The 23,753-nt window shown below is 40.2% G+C and overlaps 1 protein-coding gene across 6 annotated transcripts in view; it reads left to right on the top strand.

The window, feature by feature from the left end:
• The first annotated feature begins 927 nt into the window (after positions 1-927).
• TRUB1 (TruB pseudouridine synthase family member 1) overlaps positions 928-23,753 on the top strand; it is a 31,678-nt gene continuing 8,852 nt past the window's right edge. Inside the window, exons 1-5 of one of the 6 annotated variants that reach the window (XM_085064771.1) lie at positions 928-1,116; positions 2,793-2,885; positions 6,136-6,191; positions 18,421-18,502; positions 22,900-22,972. In XM_085064771.1, coding sequence (XP_084920897.1) covers positions 975-1,116; positions 2,793-2,885; positions 6,136-6,191; positions 18,421-18,502; positions 22,900-22,972 — 446 coding nt within the window. In that variant the 5' untranslated portion in view covers positions 928-974. The remainder of the gene's footprint in view (positions 1,117-2,792; positions 2,886-6,135; positions 6,192-18,420; positions 18,503-22,899; positions 22,973-23,753) is intronic. The other 5 variants (XM_085064768.1, XM_085064767.1, XM_085064769.1 and 2 more) reach the window with 5 other exon arrangements.

Below are 23,753 nucleotides of genomic sequence, written 5' to 3'. Positions count from 1 at the left end.
GCTCTGCACAGAGACAGCCATTGACTTCAGCAGGAAGATTTGCTTCTCTGAAGCTCTGGGACGGTCTGGGAACATGCACAGCCCTTAGCTAGCCATGTATTTTTTTTCCCCTGCAGCAGCATCTCTTCATGATTTCATCTGCAGCTCTTGCAGATAATGAATAAATGAAACACATGAATGAAGCATCCAAGCTCCCAGTGCCTTGCTCAAGCATGACTTGTTTAAATGCCTTGGGAGTGTTGTCAGAGAAACGAGTCTGTACAAATCAGAGCTGGAGAGGAAAACCCACACACTGTACTTCTGTATGGAGGCGAGAGATCCCAGAGAAGCCTTCCCGGCACTCTTATATGACACAGGCAGAGGCAGGAAGATTAATGGACACAGCAACTAGTCAGCAGATTATCACAAAATCAATTAGGTTGGAAAAAGCCTCTGAGATCATCGAGTCCAACCTGTGACCAAGCACCACTGTGTCAACCAGACCATGGCACTGAGTGACACATCCAGCCTTTCCTTAAACACCTCCAGGGATGGTGACTCCATTCCAGAGTCTAATCACCCTTTCCGTGAATAAATTCTTCCTAATATCCAACCTAAACCTCCCCTGGCACAGCTTAACACTATGTTCTCTTGTCCTGTCAAAATATGATTCTTTCAAGTTGGGTATCAAAGGAACCGCCACTCAAGGGGCAGCGAATTTCCGCAGCAATGCCCGCAAATCGCTGTGTCTGGTGGAGCCTCCTCCAGACTATTTGGGGCTGGTTTTTGGTTTTGATTGATTATAGATTTTTATTCGCTTTTCCTCGGTGGGCTCTAGTAACCAGCACAGCGAGCCTTACCAACGCATTTTTGTTTCGCTTTCACATTAAACTCTCTCTTGCCAGCGATTGCCGAAACGACCTTAAGGCTTTCCCTCCCTCTCCCTCACGGCTCCTCCCTCACGGCCCGCCCGCCGCTCTTGCCGGCCCGGCAGCATGGCGGGGGAGGCGGGCGGTGCTGCGCTGGGCCGTGCGGCCGACAAGCTCTTCTCGCTCAGCGGGCTGTTCGCCGTCCGCAAGCCCAAGGGACCCACCTCGGCCGCCGTGCTCAACCTGCTCAAGGAGAGGCTGCTGGCAGGTGAGCGGCGGCGGCCGGGCCGGCACAGCCTGAGGGTTCGGGCCGGGCGTGCTGTGCCGGTGCGGCTGTAGGATGGGTCAGGTGTGTGCGGTGCTTGGGGCGCGGGAACCGCAACCCGGCAAACACTGCAGCCTCTTCCACAGCTCAGAAAACCAGAGAATAGGCGAGGTTTTGGTTCTGTTTGTTTGTGGGTTTTTTGTTTGTTTTGCTTTGGTTGTAGTTCATAGCCATGGCATGGCCCACCTTGGGGAATGGAGCCACTCCTGGGTGCATTCTGGCTCCCTGCGCTCATGGTCTGCAGCTGCGCCAGGGGAGGTTCAGGTTGGACATTATGAGGGATTTATTCGCAGAAAGGGTGATTAGACATTGGCATGGTGCTGCCCAGGGAGGTGGTGGAGTACTGTCCATGGAGGCCTTTAAGGAAAGGCTGTCCTAGTGGAACTCGGTGTGTTGGTCACACGGTGAGCTGTAAGACCACATTCACCACTTGTTCTTGTGGCACACACGTGTTACCGCCAAGATACCACATTACGTGAGCCCTGAGATTGGGTGGGGATGGAATTTGCCCCAGCAGGAAGCTCCAGTCTTGCGGGCATTCCAGGTTTGTTGGAGAGCTGTGGCAGGGTCCCAGGGACAGCATGTGCCCATCTGCCTGGTGGGTGTCAGCAGCATCTCTGGTGTCAGCAGCATCTCTGCAGTGCAGCACTGGCAGGATGTTCTCCTGCAGTCCCGCTGCCTATTGCCATTAAAAATTACCACCAAAGGAGTGATAACCATAGCGTTTCATAAAGTTTGAAAGTCCTGGACACAGTCTGCAGAAACTGCTTGTTCAGGGAAGTCTGTATGTCAGATATTAAGGGGAAAAAAGTGAGATCGTTGCAAAGATGTGAGTGACTATGGCCAAGATACTTTTAGTAATGGTTATGGGGACTTGATCATCTGCTCTGGGCTTCTGGGCACTTGCTGATGAAGTGAGAACATACTTTCAGACTAGTGAGTGCTTAGCCTAGTGAACTGTAGTGTAAGCACATACTTCTTGTATGGAAGAATCAGGCTCCCTGAATGGAGAGATAATAGATATGGGTAAGAGAACTTAGACCATTTGCCATATTTAATACTAATAAATAAGGGGCACTGGACTCTGCAAAATTCCTGGAGTCATCAGCTGCATAGGAAGTTTGATGGGTTGGACACTGACAGCTTGAAAGCAGCAGTGAGCGAGTTCAGTTCACTGCAGAGTTTCCATAAGGCTGTGAATGTGCAAATAAACATGTCCCAACGTAACACAGTAAATACCTCAAGAACTGCTTAGATTATATAGCATAAAATTTGTGTATAATAGATGTTTTGGGAGCTCTGCTGCTGCATCTTCCATGCTTTGTTAATGAAACATCACAGGTGAACCAGGTTTGCTACCAGTTCAGATTTTCCAAAAATCTGTTTGTAACACTATGTGAGACTTCATTAGAATCTAAGTGAAAATACCTTGCAAATTGTTTGAAGTTGGGAGTAAACCTAAATTAATCATTGGTCTCCTGCAGTACAGTAATTTCTGCACTGCTAATTAATAGTTTAAATATTTGATTTTTATTTCCTTTAGCAGTCTGGACATGCGTGCCATTTTCCCTGTGTTCTAAGGTTATTTTATAATGCTTCCTTTCAATTTCTATTTGCAGAAGCTGGTGTGCAAACAAACGGGAACAAAAGAAATCAGGTTTTGAAAATTGGACATGGAGGAACTTTGGACAGTGCAGCCACAGGAGTTCTGGGTAATGAAAAACATAATTATAGTCATCAAAATATGATTTCAGGAAACATTTTCATGCCTGCATGAAATCAGGTTGGAGGAACAATTTGGGATACACATGGCAGGTTTGGGGGGAAGGACAGATTACTGTGGAAGAATGGTCTGGGTTAAATTTCCTGTGCATATACTTTTACATGCATGTAACGTGTTTCTTGACAGAAGGCTGTATTCTCCCTTCCTGCCTTCCCTCTCCTACCCCAAATACTGGCTTATTACATGTGGGAAAATAGAAGCCCTTGTGTAATGAATTGTAAAATACCTGAAAATTGATGGCTTTTTAAACTTAAGCTGGGGATTTATAGTCATCATAATTTGTTGAATTATGTTGTCGCAAAGTAATGCTATTCTGGGATTCTGAAGGAGCCTTTAGGGCTGCTAGTAGTTGCCAAATGAAAGATGTATAAGAACAATTCAGCTGCTGCTTTTCTTGAGGCTCAGCACAGAGAAAGTTTTAATTCCCCATCCTGTCTTGCTTCATGAAGAAGAGTCTTCAAAGATATTTTGTCTTTTAGTTTTGATAGCAATCCTTTTATTGAATTCCTTTATTTTGTTAAAAAACAGGATGTGTCAATTGCTGGTGTTAAAACCTCAGCTGTGGGTGTGATTATTCCCACATCATACTTTGTCACCAACAGTTTTATTGATAAGTAAACAGCTTGCTCAAATCATAACCTTGTAGCTCTCCCTGGCCTGAAGAAATAACAGCAATATGTTTTTGCTGTTGAAAATAAACAGGTACAACTCTGAGTATACACTGAAAGTAAATGCACTGAGTTTTGATGTATGACTTCTCCCAGGAAGAATTCACTTTCAAGGGGAGGTTGGTTGCTGTGAGTGTTGCCAGAGGTCTGTAGCTGGTAATTGTCACTTGTGAACATGGCAAAATGTAACATTTTTGGGTTAGAAAGGAGCACTGCCTGGTTTGATTCTAATTTCCTCTGCTCTGGCCACTCACAAGAGAATTCAGTGAGTATTGCTGAAGCAGATGTTTTCCTTTTACACAGATGTTCCCTTTGAGCATGCTGCTTCTCACTGTGCAAAGTCAACAGCATTGATCCATAGGAATAACAAAATCACTCATGCTTTTTTAATTGCTTCTCCAACTGTTCTATGATAGCCAGCAGTCTCCCAAGCCTGATTCTGGGGCATGACAAAAAGTATTTGGGCTTGGTGTGCTAGCTATAGATAGAAAAGCACATCACCTTAATATGCTATGGGTGGATTAAAAAAAGGCACAGGATCTTTCATTCCACTGCCTCACAAAATACACAGGGAAAAATCAATGGTAGCTAAATTGGAAAAGACAAAACTGGAGAGGAGTGGGAATGGGAATGTGCCCAGGTTTCTTGTGCACTCAGGTAAGGTAATGAGGAGAGAGGAGAGGACACAACAGAAACAAGTTATTCAGAATATGTGTGCTGCTTTTCAGGATGGGGTGGTAGAGCAGAAAGCTTTCTTTCCTCATGGACAGGAGTATGAGAGAAGTATAAAATTTTCTGAAACACTTCTTGATCTATACTGCTGTCTCCCAGATTTTATGTACTGCATGTCTATAACTTTGTTCCTGGGAATTAATTGATACAGAATCTTGCTTAGTGTGCCAGGTGTATTGCCAATAACTGAGCAGTGTTCTTTATCAGAAAACATACTTTTATATTTCTTCTCTTACTGACAGCAAATGTAGATGAGGAAGGACCTTGGAGGCAGAGGTCAGTGATCTATGACATGTGAGAGAAAAGCAAGGTCGAGTCTTAGTGAATATCTTCTTCTAGTGTTATTCTAGGGCTGTGGCTCCAGCCTGCTGTTTCTTGCTGTATAATGGGAATTTTATTTGGTTTGCTTTTGTATGGCAGTAATGAATTATGCTTTCATGGTAGAATAAAACATGAAAAAGTGTAAAAAATAAAAATTCAGTTACATCTTGTTACATTCAATGTAGTCTGGCAAGTGTGGTTTATGTCATTGTTCAGTAACACACATTCTCCATAAGCTGATGATTAATGGAGAAAATTGTTAGCATCTTGTTCACAAAAGCATTCAATGTCTCTTTAAAATTATCCTGTTGAATCTCTTGACACTCTTCAGCAAATTTCAGCTCAGCTGTTGAAGTGTCAGTTATGTCATCATGTTGCAAGAAAAGTGCTTGGTTATAAAGTCTTATCTGTGTGCTTATCTCCTTTTCTCAGCCTTCTTACAGCTCTTCCCTATCTGGCAAATAACAGGAACAGGTTGAACTGAAGGTACACGAAAGCACAAGGGCATGTGTGACTAAAAACCCTCAGGAATAAGAGGAGTAGTAATTGAGAGCAAGGAGGAATCTAAGGAGTCTCAGAGCATAAAAACTGAGAAGCACTAAACCACAAGTAAATTTTTTTTTTAAATTAATTTTCAGTTTGATGGTTTTGGTCCTGGCTCTTGATTAACATGAAGCTGATTTCCTGAAAGCTTCCTTAACTCCTCTAGCTTTATTAAAATGAAGTACATAAGCTACTACACTTTCCATGAGTCGTACATAAAACTAATTTCCTTCTAAAATTTTCTTTGGATTGCTGTAAGTGGAAAAAATCAATAGGAAAGCATTTTAAAGGAAAGCACCTTGTAAAAAGCTTCAAAGTAAAATATAAAATAGAACTCTTTTTCTGTCTCTTTCTTTTACACAAAGCTGACTGATTGCTGTTTTTTAGAATACTGGTGTTAAGATTGAAATAACAGTAATTTGTACATGCACAATAATAGGCAGTTGGACCTTTTGATTATTTTACTTCCTTGCTGTAAGCCTGATAAACAATTTCATTATGCTGTCTTGGCTGTATTACTGTTGGTCACTATCAACCTTTAAAAGGACTATTTGGTTACAATGAAGGGTTCATTCATTATTGGTGAGCCATAGCCTTCATCCAACCAGAGGCAATGTTAATTGCACTCTCCATTTCTTTGGTGATTAAACGATTAATAAATGTAGGAGTTGAATTAAAGTATTTTAACAATAGATGAAGGTTATTTATCTTTTTCTTTAGACTTTTTTTTCCTTTAGCTAGTCCCATGTTGTTTGAACATCAGAGATACTTTCTCAGAAGTGTTGACTCTCTTCATATGCTAACAGAACATGAAAGGCTGAGTTTCTGACTAGCATAATATTTCGTATTGAATGGTGTTGAAAAAGGGAACTGCAGAGTTGTTTTGAAGCAGCATTTCTTCTTCTGTCTTTGCAGTGGTTGGTATTGGAAAAGGAACAAAAATGCTGGGAACTATGTTGGCAGGTTCCAAGGTAAGGAATGCTAAGTGACTTGTATTAGCAGGGGGTTTTGTTTGCTGGTTTTCTTTTTTTCTTACAGTGAAGAGCTGAATCAACATACAAATGTGTCAGTCATCCTGCATATTAGTTCAAATGTGTACTTCAGTTCCTTTTTGCAGTTAGTCAGAAATGTGCTCCTAAGACTTTTATGTCCAGAATGGTTATTTAAAAAGCTTTGTCTTGGTTTTCTATGAAATGTTAATAAATACCAAATTACCATTTTACAGAAAGATTTCTGTACTATTTAGTGTATTAAACAAAGGAAAGAAAAACTAATGAAGATGGCACTGGAAATGAAAATGATGTTTTGGAGATGTAGTTGTGTGTGACAGTTCAATTTTTGGTCATTTTCCTTATGTGTAGATAACTTAATTGTTATTCAGCTTGCATTAATAGAAGGTCTTTGTTTCTTTTCTGTCTTCTGAAATACCATGATGTCTTAAGAGGCACCTTTTGGAATTAAGAGTGTTTTGGATCACATTGCTGCTGCTGTAGAGGGATGCTCCACAAACACATCAGTAGACACATGCACATGTGAGAAGCCAAAGGTATCAAAAGTCCTGTGGCTGCATGAGATAATGCAGACCAGAGCCCTGACTGATAGAAATCTTGTTCATTGCTGGTTCTGATTAATTTTACTGCGTTAATTTTACTTTGGTGACCCCCCAGATTGTAGGTTACATACACAAAAAAGTACAAGTACTCCCAAGAGTAATCTACCAGTGTTGATTCCTTCTTCACAAGTCAAATTCTGTGATTTTAGCCATTATTTTTACATGAGAAGTTTAGATAAGAATGACAGATGCAGAAATCAATTAAGGCTTCCAAATTTCATCTTACACTCAGGAAAAGTCAATAATACATTACATTCTGCCATTTTTCCCATTCTCTTCTAGTCTGAACACTTAAGATCTTTTACAGTTGCTGAACTGATAGCTTAAAGGTTGGATTTGATTGACAATCTTCAGTTCAACTCAGAGGCAAATAATGACAGAAAAGAAAACAACCAGGTTAAAAGAACATATCTATAAACTTGGATCCAAAACTCATGGTAGGCAGTGCCATTCACTACACTGACTGTAATGGGTTTGCATTTGGTTTATATGAGCACAATTCAGAGGCATCTGTGTTTCGAACCATGCAGTAAACAGCCTACTTTACAGTGGAAACATAAGCAGTTACCACCTGACATCTCCTTTCAAAGAATTTTAAAGTTAAAAGAAGTCGTAGATTTACTTCAGCTAAATTAAGTCATTGTAGCTAAGTGTGTAAATTGTTGATTCAAAAACATGTAAAGTAATTGAATTCTCTCTTAAGCTGATGGTCACAGTGGAAACAGCTGTGATGGATGAAGTACTTTCAACCTTTTTGGCAGAAGAGGGAATGCTGAGATTCCTTGACAACTTCACTGTGCAGTCCTGTAGTCAGTAACAGGGTTATCCAGCCAGATTGTTCCCAGATGGCTCACAGGGGCTCAGAGCTGCTCCTGAGGGGCAAGGGAGAGGAGAATGTGCAGTGGGGGCAGCCTGGTGAGCTACCCCAGCCAGATCCATCAGCTCTCCCCTGGCCTTCCATTGATGTGGGCTGTGGGCACTTGGTTCAGTGAGGCAAAGTTACATCCTACAGAGATCGGCAGCTCTTCCTGTGTTCTTCTCCAGTGGAGGAGAGTGTGAGGTACCTGCCATCCGTGCCAGGTGTGGAATTGCCACCATTTATTTGCAGCTTTTCCTGCCTGTCTCTACCTTCTTATTTTCTATTTGTACTTCAATAAAATAGGCATGCAATAATTTGTGAGGCTTAAGGAAGTTGAAGGATTTCCCACAGATGTCTGCCTGTTGGGATTTTTGACCACATTGACAACAGCATCTCATAATGTATCAAGAGATATATCCATAGCTAAATAGGTTTGAGTATCTTTTTGCATACAATGCCATGTGCTTTGAATTTATACTCTTAGTTATTTTTTTTTCCTCACTATTTTGGATGCTGAAGTGTTTGTTGAAATGTGATGTTTTTCTTTTGTTCCTTTTGTTATTACAAAGATTCAGAGGAGCTGTCTGACCCTCTCTGGCCAGAATTTACTGTTTGCTTCTAGGAATGTGTCTTATAAAGAAACAGTTCAGTGTATCATTGCTGGCAGCAGAGCTATGTGAAGTGGCCAAAACGTATGGTACTGCAGTAAACTCCATATGGTGACTCTGCCAGGAATTGGACTGTCTCTGACTTTTCCCCAAACGTTGTGTGAAACTTTCCTGACTCTGTGTGGCAGCTCTGAGCATTATCACTTGGTGTGCAACTCACACACATTCTACAAGGAGTGTTACTCTTGACATGTAAACTGAGTTCTGCATTGGTTTGACCTCCTTAGGAATTAAGACAAACAGAAATGTGCAGCCAAGGGCAATACCTGCATAGTGTTCCAGATTTCTCATTGAATTCTTTATATTTATCCAGAAATAAAAATATGTACAAGCTGGCTTAGGTTTTGTTTGCTTGCTTTATTTTGTTTCAAATGTTCCAAGTGAGAGGGAGGAGCTGAATACTCTTGGATCTGGAATTTAAATACTGAGCATGTAATAAATGTTCCATAGGAGAATCTCTTTGTCTTTTTTTTCTGGGACCTGCACTTGGTCTTGTTTGGACTTTTTGCACTTTAGAACTTTGAGATATTTTTTTTTCCTTATGTATGACTGTGTTTATTGTCTCAAACACAATGTAGAAATGTGGTTTTTCTGGGGGGAGAAATGGGTTAGAAAATGGTAGCATGCTTTCCAAAGTGGTAGTCCTATTTAAAAACAACTCATCTAGGAGAATGTGCTGTTACTTCTTGCGGTGTAATTCTTGGATTAGAGTTCTGTGCTGCAGAATTGTTTCTCTAGAGGGATGGCATCAGATCCTGAAGAACAAAGTGTCCGTAAACAATATTATTTCTTTAAATCCTGTAATAATCTTACTGTCCTAAAAGTTAGGCTTTTACTTGTATCCCTTAACTTCTCAAATATAAACTTTGGCAAGCTTTCTTCATGAATTCACTTTTTTTTAATTAAGTCCTTTGCTTCCATCTTTTTGGCAGTGAGTTCAATGAATTAATAATGCAATAAAAAGCACATCCAGTGGTTCTATAAGGAGCAAAACTAATGAAGCCTTTGCTTGTGACTTTGTTTGTTTACAGCTCGTTAGACACCAAAGCCCCATGTGGACATTTTGGTATCCAGTAATTCAGTGGGGCTCCCTCTGGACCCTTCTTAGTGGAAGCTGCAATAGATTTATTTCCTCTATCTGTCTGTTTCCAGGAGGCTTGTAAGAACTCAGCATCTCTGAGACCTCTATTCTTCTGCCAGCACATGTGTGTTTGCACATTGACATGCACACCATGGTGGTGTAAATGCTATTCTTTGGAAATTCTCATTTCCTTTTTAAATAGCTTCACTGCGCTGGTTTGTTGTTTTTTCCTTTCAGTTTATGTCAGTGTTTGTGCTCCAGTTCATTTTTGAGTTGCAAGTGCAAGAAAATTGAGTTGACTTTCATTTCGAAGAATCCCCTTGGTGGTCTGTGCTCTTACTTTTGTTCTTAAAAATTTCTCTAGGGTATCACCAGCTGAGCTCTTGGCTTCATTGTGCTTTTTTTTGGTATTGGTGAAACCAAACCCACTTATTCATACAGTGCATGGGGATGTCTTCTGTTTTCTTTCTCAGATTTTGATATTTTTAACATGGTGTTGGAAGGGCAGGTTTTTTGGGTAGTGGTGATAGTTTTATTAAACTAATTGTTACTGTACAGAAAACTAGGCAAAACTAGGTTTGAGTATGCAAGCCCTCTCTCAGATCTGAAATAGAAGCCATGGATTTTAAAACTAAGTCTATTTCAGGTTTGTTTAGAATTTAATGGAGTAGGTATCTTTTAGACCATTTCTGAAATAAAAAGCAGGTAATGCTTGTGAGTGTTGTATACAAACAATTCTGTGTGAGCAAGCAGTTATATAGGTAATATCCCAAGACTGCTCCACAAAGATAGGATACTTTTTATTACCTGCTTTAGTAAAATGCATCAGGCAAACAGTTCTATCTCCTGAGTGGGGCAGCAAGGATTTGTTCACAATGGGTGAGCCAAACTCCCAGGCACAAGGCAAGGAGAACTCTTACTGCTTGCTTGATGATTCTTCAGATCCCATCTTGCTTGTGTTCATCTGCTTTGGCTTTTGAATTGCATATCCAAATGTATTTGTCTTGGAGGAATCCAAGAAAAAGTGGCTTGTTTGCTCTTTAGTCTTTTCCCTCAGAAATGTTTGATCTGCAGCACCTTCTCATTTTTCACTGTGGTTTATGCCACAGGTTTACCTTCTGACTTCTTTTTGTTAATGGTATCACATCCAGAATAACCAAGGGTCTGACAGAACTTTTTTTACATTGAGATGGGAGACGTAACAATAAAAGTGCAGCATGTGACCTGCCTATTTAAAGAAAATGGATTGTAGCTACACAAAATGTCACTACTTTGCCTCTGTTAAAGCCCAAAAAAATTATTGTTTCCTTACAAGGGAGATAGAAGAGGGAGGAAGGAGATGATAAGGTTAAGGGGAAGAGAGAGCCTGGTTGATTATATGTTGGAGGGGTTAGCATGCGGTAACATCATAGTGTGCCAGAAATCCAATATCTCTATTGAGTCCATGGGTTTTTTTGAACCCAGTGGAATTATGAATTTTAGTTCTCAAGCTTGTTTTGAAACATGTTTTATGGGTTTTCATTGAGGAACAGGACTGGCAGATTGGAGATGGAGTGGTTGTTTTATGAGAGATGTTAACCCACCCACAGGCAGATGGATGTGTTTCAGCCCTTGTAGACTGGCTAGGTGAATTCTCCATCACATGTGCTGGTTGCTTAATTTCACCTATTTAGTTAACATTTGGAGGAAGTATATTACATTTCTGAAATATAGGTATAGGACAGAGAAGCCTTGACATTTCTGTTCCATGGTATTTGTTATGTTATTGTGCAAACATTCAAGGAATACTTCCTCATATGTTTGCACAACACAGTGCAAAGATGTCTTGTCTACTAATAAAACTTGTCCTACTTAATGTCAGTAGCCTGTAACAGCTACATCCAGGCACTGCTATAATAGTTAGGGGTTTTTTTTAACCACTGCTGGCACCTGAGAAGGTTTTTACAGAACCAGAACTTTCTCTTATAACTTGATGAACTCTGCCTAGAGCAGAGGAGATTGGTTCAGAGACTCTTGTGTGTATGCAAATTTGGCGCTGGTTTCTATCCTGTGTGTTATTTTACTTTGCTGACAATGAATTTTTTGTTCCCCAAATGCCTCAATATATTAACTGGAGATCAGTGTCAGTTTGTGAAAGTGTGGTTGTCTTCCTTATTTTGTCACAAGGAAAATGCTTACATAAAAGGAAGGCTGGGAAAATGCATGAATGAAGTTGGTTTTTATGTGTGTTGAGAATGTGTAGAAGGTGTTAGCAAAACTTGAAGTGGTGTCAGTACAAAACAGGTTGCACTAGAGAATGTGAAGCCTGCACAGTGGGGGATGCAGGAATTGGGAAGGGCTGAAATATCAGAGAGATGAAATGGCCTTACACACTGTCAACATCTTTAATTACCTGTTACTAAAAAACATATGATACATTTTTTAACCCGCTTTTTTGGGTAACAAATCATAGGAGAAGAGGCTGATTTTAATATCTTGTCTTTTCTGCCCTGCCCAGTATCCCTAAAACAAAGTTGAAGAAGAAGAAGCTGTTGGATAGTATAGATACATGCTGTACTGCAGTGATACTATCAGTAAGCTGGCTTAACATGCTGTCTATTGCTCAAGTCTCTTTTATGCTCACCCCAGAGGCCTAATCTATTAATAGCTCAGCTTCATGCTCTATTAATATTCACACTCTTTTTTAAACTGTTGAAAATCTTGAGCAGACTGCACCTATTGTGCTGCTCTTTCCTCCCAAAATGCCAAATATTTTAAGAGCATATTCTAGTGTGACTTTTCTCTTCTTCCATTCATGAGGTCAGTGATGCACTCTTCCCTCTTGACCTTTCTATAACTGTGTATGTGGCTGTGCTACATGTGCAGTTCTTGCTTGGATTCATTAATAAAATCAAGACTGCAACATGGCAAGGCTTTTCTCTCATTCTTCATAAAAATAACAGAAAATAAAAAGGATGGTAACAATTTTAGATTAGCTATTCCACATTGTTTTCCCTCGTGTTCATTTCTAGTAATTTGGAGATGCTCTTAGCACTGCCTTTTAGAATTTGCTGCACCTTGGCCTTAGCAGTGCTTTTGAATTTAGCTAAAGGCTTTCACACATTCAATTTTATCTGTGATTCTGTATGTAGCTATAAAGTCTTACCTTCTTGAAGGACTGTCATATTTCTGGGCAGAGAGTTATGTATTTCCTTAAAACTCTGTTTCCCAGATAGAATTTGGAGGTCATCTTTCTTTATTTTGTTTTATCTGTGATACGGGTACAAGAGGACAGAATGATGGAACAGGTATTAAAGCTGAGGATGACATTTAAGAGCCAGCCTGAGACATGTTGATGAGTGAGGGAGGTTTCCACAGAGAGCAATTGCCAGGAAGGTTTGCATAAAGAGACTGTGGGTTTCAAACAGCCACTTCTGCACGTTAACCTGCATCCTCTCTGGGATGTTGTGAGCCTGTCCTGTGTTTCTAGGTGACATGTGGCTTGGTGCTGTCTCAGGTGATACAGTGTTCCTGTTACTGTTGGGATGTTCTCCCACCTGCCCCCTTTCCTGTGCTCCCTCTGGCATCAAAATTTAAACTTGTTACAGTTTTTACCTAACACCTTAAAGCTTCTCTGAGCTACAGGCCAAGTATCTTCTGTGGGTTCCCCTGTTATAGGTGGTTCTAGTCCTTCACATGGAAAATCATCCTGTAATGTTTGAACTCTTTAAAATAAGCTGACATAAGAGATCGGAAAATCCTGTTAGTCCACAAAGTAAAGATCAGATAGTTCTTCAGTAGTGACAGTACAATTACAGCATCTAGCAGTAAATACAATTTAGTGCAGGCTTAGCACAAAGTCAGCTTTTTCTTTTAGGAGAAAAAAATGAATAGTAGAGAAGTTGTAATGTTTATGTATAAAAAAAGGTCATGTTTGGTGTTTGATAATTTTGAAATTGCTCTATTGTAAAACATGAAACTCCTCCCTCATCCTGCAGTCTTTATTTTGCCCTCTGTGCAACCTGCTTTTAAGAGATTAGGGCTCTGTGCTTTTAATATATTGGAATCTGCTTAGTGAGAGTGCTTTGTTTGGGAAAATAATTGAAACTATGGCAACCCTTGGGGTTTTTTCCAGCTTATTTGTCTACCTCATGTACTCCTCCGTTTTGGTGGATGATTAGCATACTGGAAACCACTGGTAGCTGCTGATGTTATACAAACAGCAAAATAAGTTCTGTAAATATTAAATCCAGTACTGGTTATTTGTGTGTTAGAAATCATTGAACATGAACTGAATGTCACTACAAAACTGAGAGTTTAAGGCCACTTCACTGTCTTAGTGGCCTAAGTCTACAAAACTGGAAGTGCAGAGCAAATAGTTTTGGCACAGGAGTACTAATTCTGATCAGTGCTTGCCTGCTGTGTGTTCACCCTGATTTCCATCAAGTTCTCTAGAGCATTTATTTTATGTTTGTTTATGTTCAAACTTGTTAGCCCCACACAGACATCAGTTTACATAAACTGAATTTCTGTCTCTTTTGAATATGACTTCTCTTTCCCAGCTTTGAGTCTCTTGCACTGGGGATTGTAGCCTTCATTTATTTATTTTCCTTTTACACTTCTGTGTTCAGTTGCTGCTGTGATTAGAAAATGGGTCATCCTTGGATGAACTCTTATGAACTGCCTCTTCCAGAGAGCTTGCTTGCCTGGGAAATTATTGTAGTGGGATCCATCTTAAAATCTTCCTGACAGCTACTGGTGACCTTGTTTCGTAATTACTTGTGTTTCTGTCTAGCTCTTCTGAAGTGTTGCTTCTCCATGTATGAAAAAGCTTTTAAAACATGTTATAACTTAAGATTTCAAGTCTCTGGCTTCTTTCCAAATAAAACCTTGATGTCTCAGCAGTTAAAACTGAGAAGCTCTGTTGCATGGTCTGTCTGGCATTTGCACTGATAAGTGGGGCAGACATGCCTGGCAGTCAGCCCAGGGGCTTCAGCCTCCCAGAGCCCCCCTGGGTGGGGTTGTGCAGCTGAAAGCTCTGCTGGCTGTGCAGCCCCTGAAACCGGAGGGGATTCTTCTTCCCTCTTCTCCTCTTCCTCCTTTCCCAGTTAAATATGTATACTGATGAAGTCTTGCCTTTATTCTCTCTCTTTTAATGGATTCTTTCCCTTTCTGTGTTAGTCTAAGGACTTCTCTGAAACTGGGTATGAAATTAAAAAAAAAAGTTATAGCTGTTCTGCTACTAAAAATATTATTGTAAACACATGGTTTATTATTTGTGAGGATGTTGACTGTGCCCTGTGGTTGTGACATTAAAACAAAATTCCTCTTTCCAAGACCTGGGAGATTTATTAGATGTTTGTAATTTGTTTCTCATAGGTTCCTGTAATCCTGTTTTTCTTCAGTGCTGGCTTTTTATGCCATGTTTCTTTCTGGTTGTGGGTATGATGCATGTGCACGACCACTCGAGCATTTCACTGTCTGTCTGGTCTTGTTGAGGTTGCATCCAGCACATCCCCAGGTCTCTGCAGTCTGTGGGACAGAGTTTGTGCATTATCATTGACAGAGTGCAGTGGATTTTTGCTGTAAAGTATCTTCTTAAGGCTGTCTTCTCACTGCTGTGAATGGTGGAGCTGCTTATACTCAAGAGTTTCTGATCACTTTGCTGCCTTTTATTTCAGTTGCTGTAATGGTTTTCTTTTTTGTCTTTTTTTTTAAGAAAATGGCATTCTGGCTGGCTGAGAGACACAGCCATTCCCAAGTGCAGGATAGTTTTGGAAAGGTCTGTTGTCCTCGGGCTCTGCTTTGGGACCAGCCCACCATTCTGTGTTGGAATTACTGCACAATGCTGCAGTGCTTGCAAGTCGTGACTGGGAATGCTGGATCTCAGCTTTTAATGTGCTACACTTGCACGTTGTTCAATCCCATAGGGAAGTTGAGGTGCTGCTTTAATCTTTAAATGATTTGGGTCCTGGTCTCTTGAGATGAGTGGGGGACAAGGATGTAGGGGCTGTTGGCTGGCAGTGTTCTCTGAGGAGCTGCCAATATAGGGACATTTTCTGTCACAGTCTGCACTTGTCAGGCTTTGCCACTGCCTGCAACACCTACTACCTCGCTTTTTTTGTTTCGGGTTGAGTGGGTTGAAGGCAGAGTGTTGTGAGCAGTTGCTGTCTGTGTTCCTGCAGTGATTTGTAATTTGAGAGTACAGGGAGAATGCCCCTAGATGTATTTTATAAAACTGGAAGAAATAAATGATTGCCAACACAGGTGAGAAGAGGTCACCGAACGCTTATTAAATGACTCAGAATCCATTGGGTGCTTCTGAGGGCAGTGTGAGTGAGAGTCTGAAGAGTGTTAATGCTGAATTTTGACACAAGTAAGTCTGGACTCTCATATTATCTTCTACAAGCTCCAGGCTCTGCACCCTACCAAAGGGGAAGAAGTCAACCTTATCCAGTGGCAAGTAAGAATTATGATATATAATTGTAGGTAGCCAAGGGCACTCCAGAGACTCATCATAAACCAACTGTAGTTCTTAATTTCCTGACCTGTTACAGCTTTCTTTGTGGATTATTGCATTGGTGGCTTGACTGTTTTGTGACTCTTTAAAGGCTCCTGTAAGGAATGGGGATTTGTGACTAACATTTAAGAATGTTCTTTTTACTAGCTGCGAGCTCTTTTGCTCTTTTTGCAGAAATTAAAGGGGAAATAATGAGATTTGGATTGTGTTGTTGATGCAGTTTGTGTTTACATATAAACAGATGAGACATTAGCTCTCTATTGATGGCAGGTCAAATCTAACATGTTATTGTGACAGAAAGCCTAAAGCAAGATGGCCAAAACCAGAATTAAGGGAAAGGAAGAAATTTAAACTGAAGTAGTATGAGTATTTTGATTTGGAGTCATCTGAAGATGGAGTATGAGTTTTCAAATTTTCAGATGTAGAATTTTACTAAACTGCTAAGATCATTCATCATACTTAGGATAATGATGATCTGCTCACATGTTTTTATTAACCTCTGGAATAGGTGCTGAATAGTGTCTTTCTAGCTGTGCTGTTAAATGTTCAGAACCAGATCATTAAATGTCTCAGAAAGCAGTCAATTTTATGGTCCTAAAAGCTAATACTAGTAAAAGATAATATACCTTAAAGTTTATTTAAATATTTGTTGTGGAGCAGCGTTCATCCCTTCTTCTTTTCGCATCTTTTTCATGCATTCCAAAAGTGTGTAAACTTCAAGAATTTTATTTTAAAATACCTAATTTTGCAGACTTACCAGAAATCTGCAATATTTAGGAAGGAAGTAGCCCTAATATGGTGGTGTGGTTGAACCTGGCAGGCAGTTCAAACACCACTCAGCTATTTGCTCACTCCTTGGAGTGGGTTGGCAACAGAATCAGAAAAAAGGTAAAACTCAGGGGTTGTGATAAAGGCAGTTTAGTAAGTATAATGAAAACATCTATGTTACCAACACTGTTTTCAGCATAAAGCCAAAGCATAATCTCATACCAGCTACAATTAAGAAAATTTTCTCTCTCCCAGCCAAATCCAGCACATGCAGTAAGCAAAGAATGCAGGTTTTTTTATAATAAAGTCTGCACTCTGCTGCCTTTTGTCTGACTATTTCTGCTGCTTCCATTTTGTGGCAGTTGCTTGAAGAAATAAAATACATTGAAGTGGCAGCTTGTCACATGGAACAAAATCAAGGCATGTCTTACTAGTCCAGTGGTGTGGGTGTGATTTATATGCCTACACTGTTATTACTTGAGCTTGTTTGTACTTTGCAAGTACATGAAGCAGGATGCACTGCATCTCAGAATAAAATGTTAGTGCTTGTGCCTGTCTGGATGTGTTCCAGTAGAATTTGGTCAGCCAGCTTCTAAAAGATACATCTCCAGGTTTGTGTTAGTTCAGCTGGGGGTAAGTTCACTGGAACCTTACTGGGAAACAGGCATGTGGAACACTTTGATTTTCCTCTCCCAGGCTTTATTTGAAGGCCTCTGGACTTACCATAGGGAAGCTGAGGGAAATGGAATGGTATAGACAGTGGGTCCAACCCCCAATTTTAATACCTGATGGTATCCTTAAACTTGACCCAAGCTCATGTTACAGAGTGACCCTCTGAGTGTTGCCAGCCTTGTGTCAAGTCATGGAGCAGCTGCTTCACAGGAAGCCTCTGTCAGCTTCGGCAGGTTATGCTGTATGCCCAGAGCATGGCAGTGCTCTGGGTGAAGATGTGGAAAAGGAGGGCATCATGTGAAATGCAAGGACAAAAGCTACTGCCCTGGGGTCAGGTTGATTCCTTCTTGCAAACTACAAACACAATACTCTGAGGAAATTTTTAGAGAAGAACCCTGAAAAACCCTGAAACAGAAATATTCAGAGAACCCACGATGAGCAGAGATGTTACTCAATGACCTTGCACTCCTTACGCTGGTCACAAGCTCCTCACCAGATTCCAGCAGTTCAAAACTGCAGCTTCAGGCTATTGCATATTCCTGCATTTCATGGCAGAACCGTTGTAATGCTTTGTCTTGGAAGTGGGTGTTTTGCTTTCACAAGTGAAGGTCTTTGTGTCATATTTTTTTTTTTTTAATGTACAAAGGAACAGAAAAATTGTCTGTGAAAGGTACTTTATGTGCTTTGCTTCAACCATGACATATGACACCCCACAGAGACTTTGATGTTACTACCCTATTATTTTCTTTATGCTATTGATGTATTTATAGTAAAAATTAGATTCCATGTTGCTTCTTCCTTGGGTTTCTAAAACTGAAATCACTCGCACATGTAATGCAGGATTTACCTTTTGTTTGATTCCATGTCTTTTTATCTTGACTTTTGTGTACCAAACATTGCTGGGTTGACCACTTAGGTAGTATTCTTCCTGTTCTGATTTGAGCTGCAGCCTTTATTTTAAAAAAATTAAATTTAATTTAAAAAAATTAAAAGAAGCAGCCTTGAAGACCTGACTCACTCATTTTTCTTATTCTTTCCCAGAAGTACACTGCCATTGGAATGCTGGGCAAGGCTACTGATACATTAGATGCTACAGGAAAAGTAACTGAAGAAAAACCTTATGGTAAGCATAAATGTATCTATACACTTGATGCAATTTGAAGGCATAAGTGGTCTCTGTCATAGGAAAGCGGAAGAGATGTTTGGGACTCTGAATTAAGTTTAAATGTGAAATTAAACTAAGATTATTTCATCTTCAATTTCAGTGCTCATATAATTCAAACCAGCTTCATGCAATTATGTCCAAGGCAAGTGTTCATTTCTGCTGGAAAAAAACAAACCAGGCATTAGATTATGAGGCAGGAAATAGCATTGGGCAGGACTGTGTCATTTTAAATCTTTGACAGGCTGACAAATGATGTGCTGTGTCCAGTAACATTTTCATCTCTCAGAGTATAGTCCCAGGAGTCCTCTCTCAGTAAAACCCTTTAAGGCCAGTGGAGGAATAAAGTACTTGGATCTTCCCTCTAGGACACCACGTTACCTACAGACTGCTTAACATTTAATGAGGATGGTATAAACTACATTCTACATATGGTCAGCTACCAAGTCTTGGTCTTGCTCGAATCTTTAATAAATGACATTTTCTGACCCACAGAGCCCAGTGCAAGGGTTTAAGGCTTCAGAACTCATCCTGGCTGTGGCTTTGCTGGTCATCTTAGAAACAATGTAGAGCTAAGCAGGGACAGAGTAAGTGTATTTGTTATTAGTTCTTTCGCAGCCTTGAGAGGAAAAAAAATTAAAATAATAAGTAACAGTTGCTTAGCAACTCTACAGGTCTTACATTCTTTGTGGTACCTGGTAATAGGTGAAGGAAATAATCTTTTTTTTTTAACAATATGATGAAAAAGATAGCCTGTATTTCACTTCTCACTCCCAATCTCCTTTTTATTCCTGTTTTTGCAAGAGGCAGGCAAACGTGAGTTTCTTGTCCTCATTAACCTGATGGGTCATTCTAAAAACCATTATTTACTAGGCACTATTATTCAGAGATGTTGGATCATTTATTTATGCTTCAGGATCAAGTTCTAAGTCTCTATCTAAGCTTCTGGAAGACTGAGCATCCACATGGTGGTAGAGTTGCCAGTACTTCATGATGACTGGGGAGAGCACTTTCTTGGTTTTTATGTGTACCTCTCAAGGTGGAATTTTATGGTTATGCTGCGCTAAGAGGTATTCATAGATACTTGCTCATGTAAAAGCTGTGAAATACCATTTCAAATAGATGCAACTTCCATGGTCAATTAAAAAAAAATCAAAATCCGTTTTTTGAAATGCTAGTTTTTGCTTTTTTCATTTTGTATTGTTTACTGCAGACAGAATTCAGAGTGGTTTTTTGTGTTTCTTTCCCTGGCAGCTCTTGTTACAGTAGTTCCTACCTCCTGTTATTGTGGTTTACCTTTCTGTTAAACTGAGTGCTTGGGGAACTGATTTGGCTTAAAAATACCCCCTTTTTCTGAGTTGCTTGTCATTTTAAACTGAGATCAGTTGCATGATCCAGTTCATCACGTGGCCTCATGAAGAGCAGCATTGGCATTGGTGGGGGAGTGCAGTTTGGGTGCAGTTTCCTTTTGCAGAAAGTGACAGCTGAAAGAAATGCTCGTGACATTGGTCTCAGTTGCTTTCCATGTTGGTGCAAATCAGTCAGATGTGATTTCTTCAGAAAGAAAAGAACATGTAGGTACCATGGAGAACTTAAAAAGAGTATATATGTTTTGTATTTCTCATCTTTTCCAGTGTCTTCTCCAAAGCAGCTTGGTTTTCTGCAAGATACTCTCTTTGGCCCACCATCCCTAATCCTGAAAACCCAAGAAAAGATAAACCAGATATTTGAGCCAAATTTCAGTTTTCTTTTGACACCTACAAGGGTCCTTGGAGAAGCAGAGCATCTGCAAGGGAATAAAAATGCTGCAGTGCCACCATCATCCAGGACTGGGCCTTTGTACAGAGAAAGGGTATTAAGCCAGTTTGCAAGATGTATAAAACTCTTCTTGAGTGACTTCATTGGAACATAAGAGGAAAGTGCCTGCAGAAAGTTACCAGCTATATTAACTCTAGGAAAGTGTTACATTTTAGTCCTCAAAGTGTCCCTAGACAGCAGCTTAGGAAGCAACCTGTACAGTTAGTCACAATGACAGGATGTACTGAAGAGAGCTCCTTGCTTTTAACCCCTTCTGAATTTCTCACAGCCTTTTGTTTCTTACCAGACAACGAGTTTACATTTCCCCATGAAATTAGGTTATGGTTTCATACTGCTGCCAGGCTGTCAGATGCTGACTTTGGAAGCAAGTAGCATTTTATTCCTCTGATGTTTTTTCTGAGTGCATTAATGTTTGTAGCCCCTTTTTAATATTTGTAACTGTGTACAGGAATGTACATTCTGAAACCCACTTCCTCCCAGCTGCCTACGGGCTATAACCAGACATAGAGAGCAAAATTAATGAGGCTTTTCTGCAGGTCTCTGCTGATTATGCTGAAATATATGTTTAATAGAGCTACCTGAATAATTTGGAGAGTGTAGTTCTTTCAGGATTCTGCTTGTCTGTTTTCTAATAATTTGTGCTGGGCCAGACTGAATTGAGGTCATCTGCTGAACTTCTGTTACACTGTTATGGATAATTCTTGTGTTCTCTTTTGGAGTAGTTTGTTAACAAGCATGGGGCAGAATCACCCTTCAGTGGAGGCTTTTTGAGATTGTGGCACAGTTGGCACCTTTTGGTTTGGTAGCTCTTTTTTTCCTTCCTTTGTAGCAGGAAAATGAGTCAGTAGTAACGAGCATGAAGAAGCACACTAGATCTTACCAAACTCATCTGTAAATGTTTCCTTTGATAACACACCACACAATTTGTTTGTTAATGGCTTAATGCATCATTCTCCACATGGGGAATTTTTTTTTTTCTCTTGAGACAGAGGTTGCCTATATCATGAGTGACTTCTCAGAGGCCATGTGTAACCTCTTAGTCAGGGGAATATGAGATCAAAGCCAGAACTGAACTCAGGCATCTCACTGAGTGCACTAGCCCCCAGTGCAGTTCATGGGGTGAAAACTGGAAAGAGAGCTCCAAGGGGCAGTTGTACTTAGGTCTTAAATACTGAATTCTAACCTGAAGCAACCTGGGGTTCACAAGAAGGCTGACAGGATCACTGTTGTGGAGCTGGGTCATGCTGACTTTCCACCATTTAGTTTTGTTGAGCTGTGTTGCTAAACAGAAACAGAAGGTTGAAATAACTATGTAAGAAACTCTTCAGAAGATTACTATACAATTGGCTTTGTTGTTTCTTGCCAGTATTCTGATGTAAATTGGTTTCTCTCAGCATCCCTGACTGAGTTTTGTGCCTTGTGCCTTGCAACCTTGCTGTTAATAACACATCTTGGGACAGCTGCATGGACCTAGGGGCAGCATCTGCTCTTGAGGCTGCAGAGTGTACTTTGCAGAAGTGAGGTACCACAGGACCATCTCCCAAAGCTGCTGGGAAAAGAAATCTTATCTTTTCTACTTACAGAATGAAATATATCTGGTTTTTAAGGTTTGCAAGTAAAGGCCTGTTTCAAATACAACAAAGGCTCAATAAATAAATTTGGTTGGTTTATGTTCCAGAATGCTGTTGACTTAGCAGGGATGACACTAATTAAATATAACTGATGAAAAACAGGGCTAGTCAAACCCTAGACATTAGAAATGCACTGAAGTGCATTGTGATTACAGATCTTATGTTTGCACTCTCTAAACAAATTAGGGATGAATGTCATCTCTGTTGAATTGAGCTTCTGAGGACCAATGCAATCAGCTACTTAGGTTATAGCCTTCCAATAAAAGTGGGACAGATGTGCATGTGTACTCTTAGAAGAAAGTACATTGCCTAAACCAGCTGTCTTACTTTTACAGAATTTCGTTAGTAAAATTGCCTTACTTAATATATAACTATACCCCAGAGTACATTTGCAGGTTAGTTGTTTGACAGGGAGATTTGATGTGTTGTTTCAGATACAGTCTTTTTCTACATCAGTGGTTTTGTTCTCTAATAATCTGTTGTATTTTTCCCTGCAGTTAAGTTCTCTTAGAGAGAAGTTCCCTGGTTAGATGAGCATTTTATTCTTTTTGATGCTTTCAAAAAAAATAAGAATATTCCAAATGTTGTAGCTTTTATTATAGTTTCCAAGAGAGATGAATTTGCAGCCTCAAGAGAGGGAAATTGCAAAAGAAAATGTTTAGGAAGATATCTGCCCTTCTGAAAGTATCCAGACTGTCCTAATCACCTTGGACAGTTTGTTCTGCTCCTTTTGTGATAATTCACATTCCTGCCTACGATCTGTTTTTTATCTCTTTTCTTTGGTGTTTTTCACCCCATCTAAATTCAGAAGAGAGGGAACTCTAACTTGTATCTCTGCAGAATGTGATTGATGCCATTAGTGCCTTGGGAATAATCAATACTAACATACTGACTGTTTTCTTTCCACAGACCAGGTAACAAAAAGAGATCTTGAAAATGTGCTGCAAAAGTTCACAGGGGACATCATGCAAGTTCCTCCTCTGTAAGTTCCATGATATTCAGACACTCTTGACAGTTGTGTTCAGCTGTCAGGACTTGCCAACAGAAGTCAGTTCTCTCCAAAGCATTGAGACACATTTTGACAAGATGATAGAGGCTAGGCAGTCAGGAGTTTAACATTTGCAACATTTGCAGGTTATGTCCCTTGGAAGATCAGCACAAATAGTGACCTGGAGTCTATGGGTGTTTTGGGTAAATGTAAAATAGCAAAAGTCTTAAACAGCTTAGCAGTGCTAGGTGTTTTCTATGCTGTCTTTCAGTCTTACTGACATCTCTGGGGAAGTGCCTTAAATGACTTTCAATCAGTTTTGTGAAAACTTAGAGTATGAATGAGTGATTAGTGACTGAGCTTCTGTAGCTTAGCAAATTTCTTCTGCTCAGATGAGCCATAGTAGCTGGCAGTGTGCATGACTTAGTTTGTGACAGATGGCTTTTATGGTGATTGAAGCTCACCTGCTTTCCTTTGCATTTGCTATGCGTCACTTAGTGTGCTTCCAGTGTGAGCCCTGTGAGGTCAGTAATGCCCCGTGTGTTCTGATTCATGTGACCTGTTCCAAATTGCCCTCTGCTATTGTGAGCAGCATCTTCTTGGATTTTTCTATGGTCATCTTTCTGTCATGACCACAGTTGGAGCTTTGGATAAAGTTCCATGCAATCAGTGAGATGAGTTTCTTTGGTTCTGTAGTGGTTCCCTAAACATCCTAGAACTTGGCAGCTGCTGTTCAGGAAAGACCCTGGTGTGAGACAGGGAAAGGTGCAATGTA

The sequence above is a fragment of the Lichenostomus cassidix genome, chromosome 6, assembly GCF_008360975.1.
Source record: "Lichenostomus cassidix isolate B80296 chromosome 6, HeHo_3.0, whole genome shotgun sequence".
Classification (NCBI taxonomy): Eukaryota; Metazoa; Chordata; class Aves; order Passeriformes; family Meliphagidae; genus Lichenostomus; species Lichenostomus cassidix.
The sequence above is the reverse complement of the archived record's forward strand: the minus strand, read 5'-3'. Positions and strand labels throughout refer to the sequence as shown.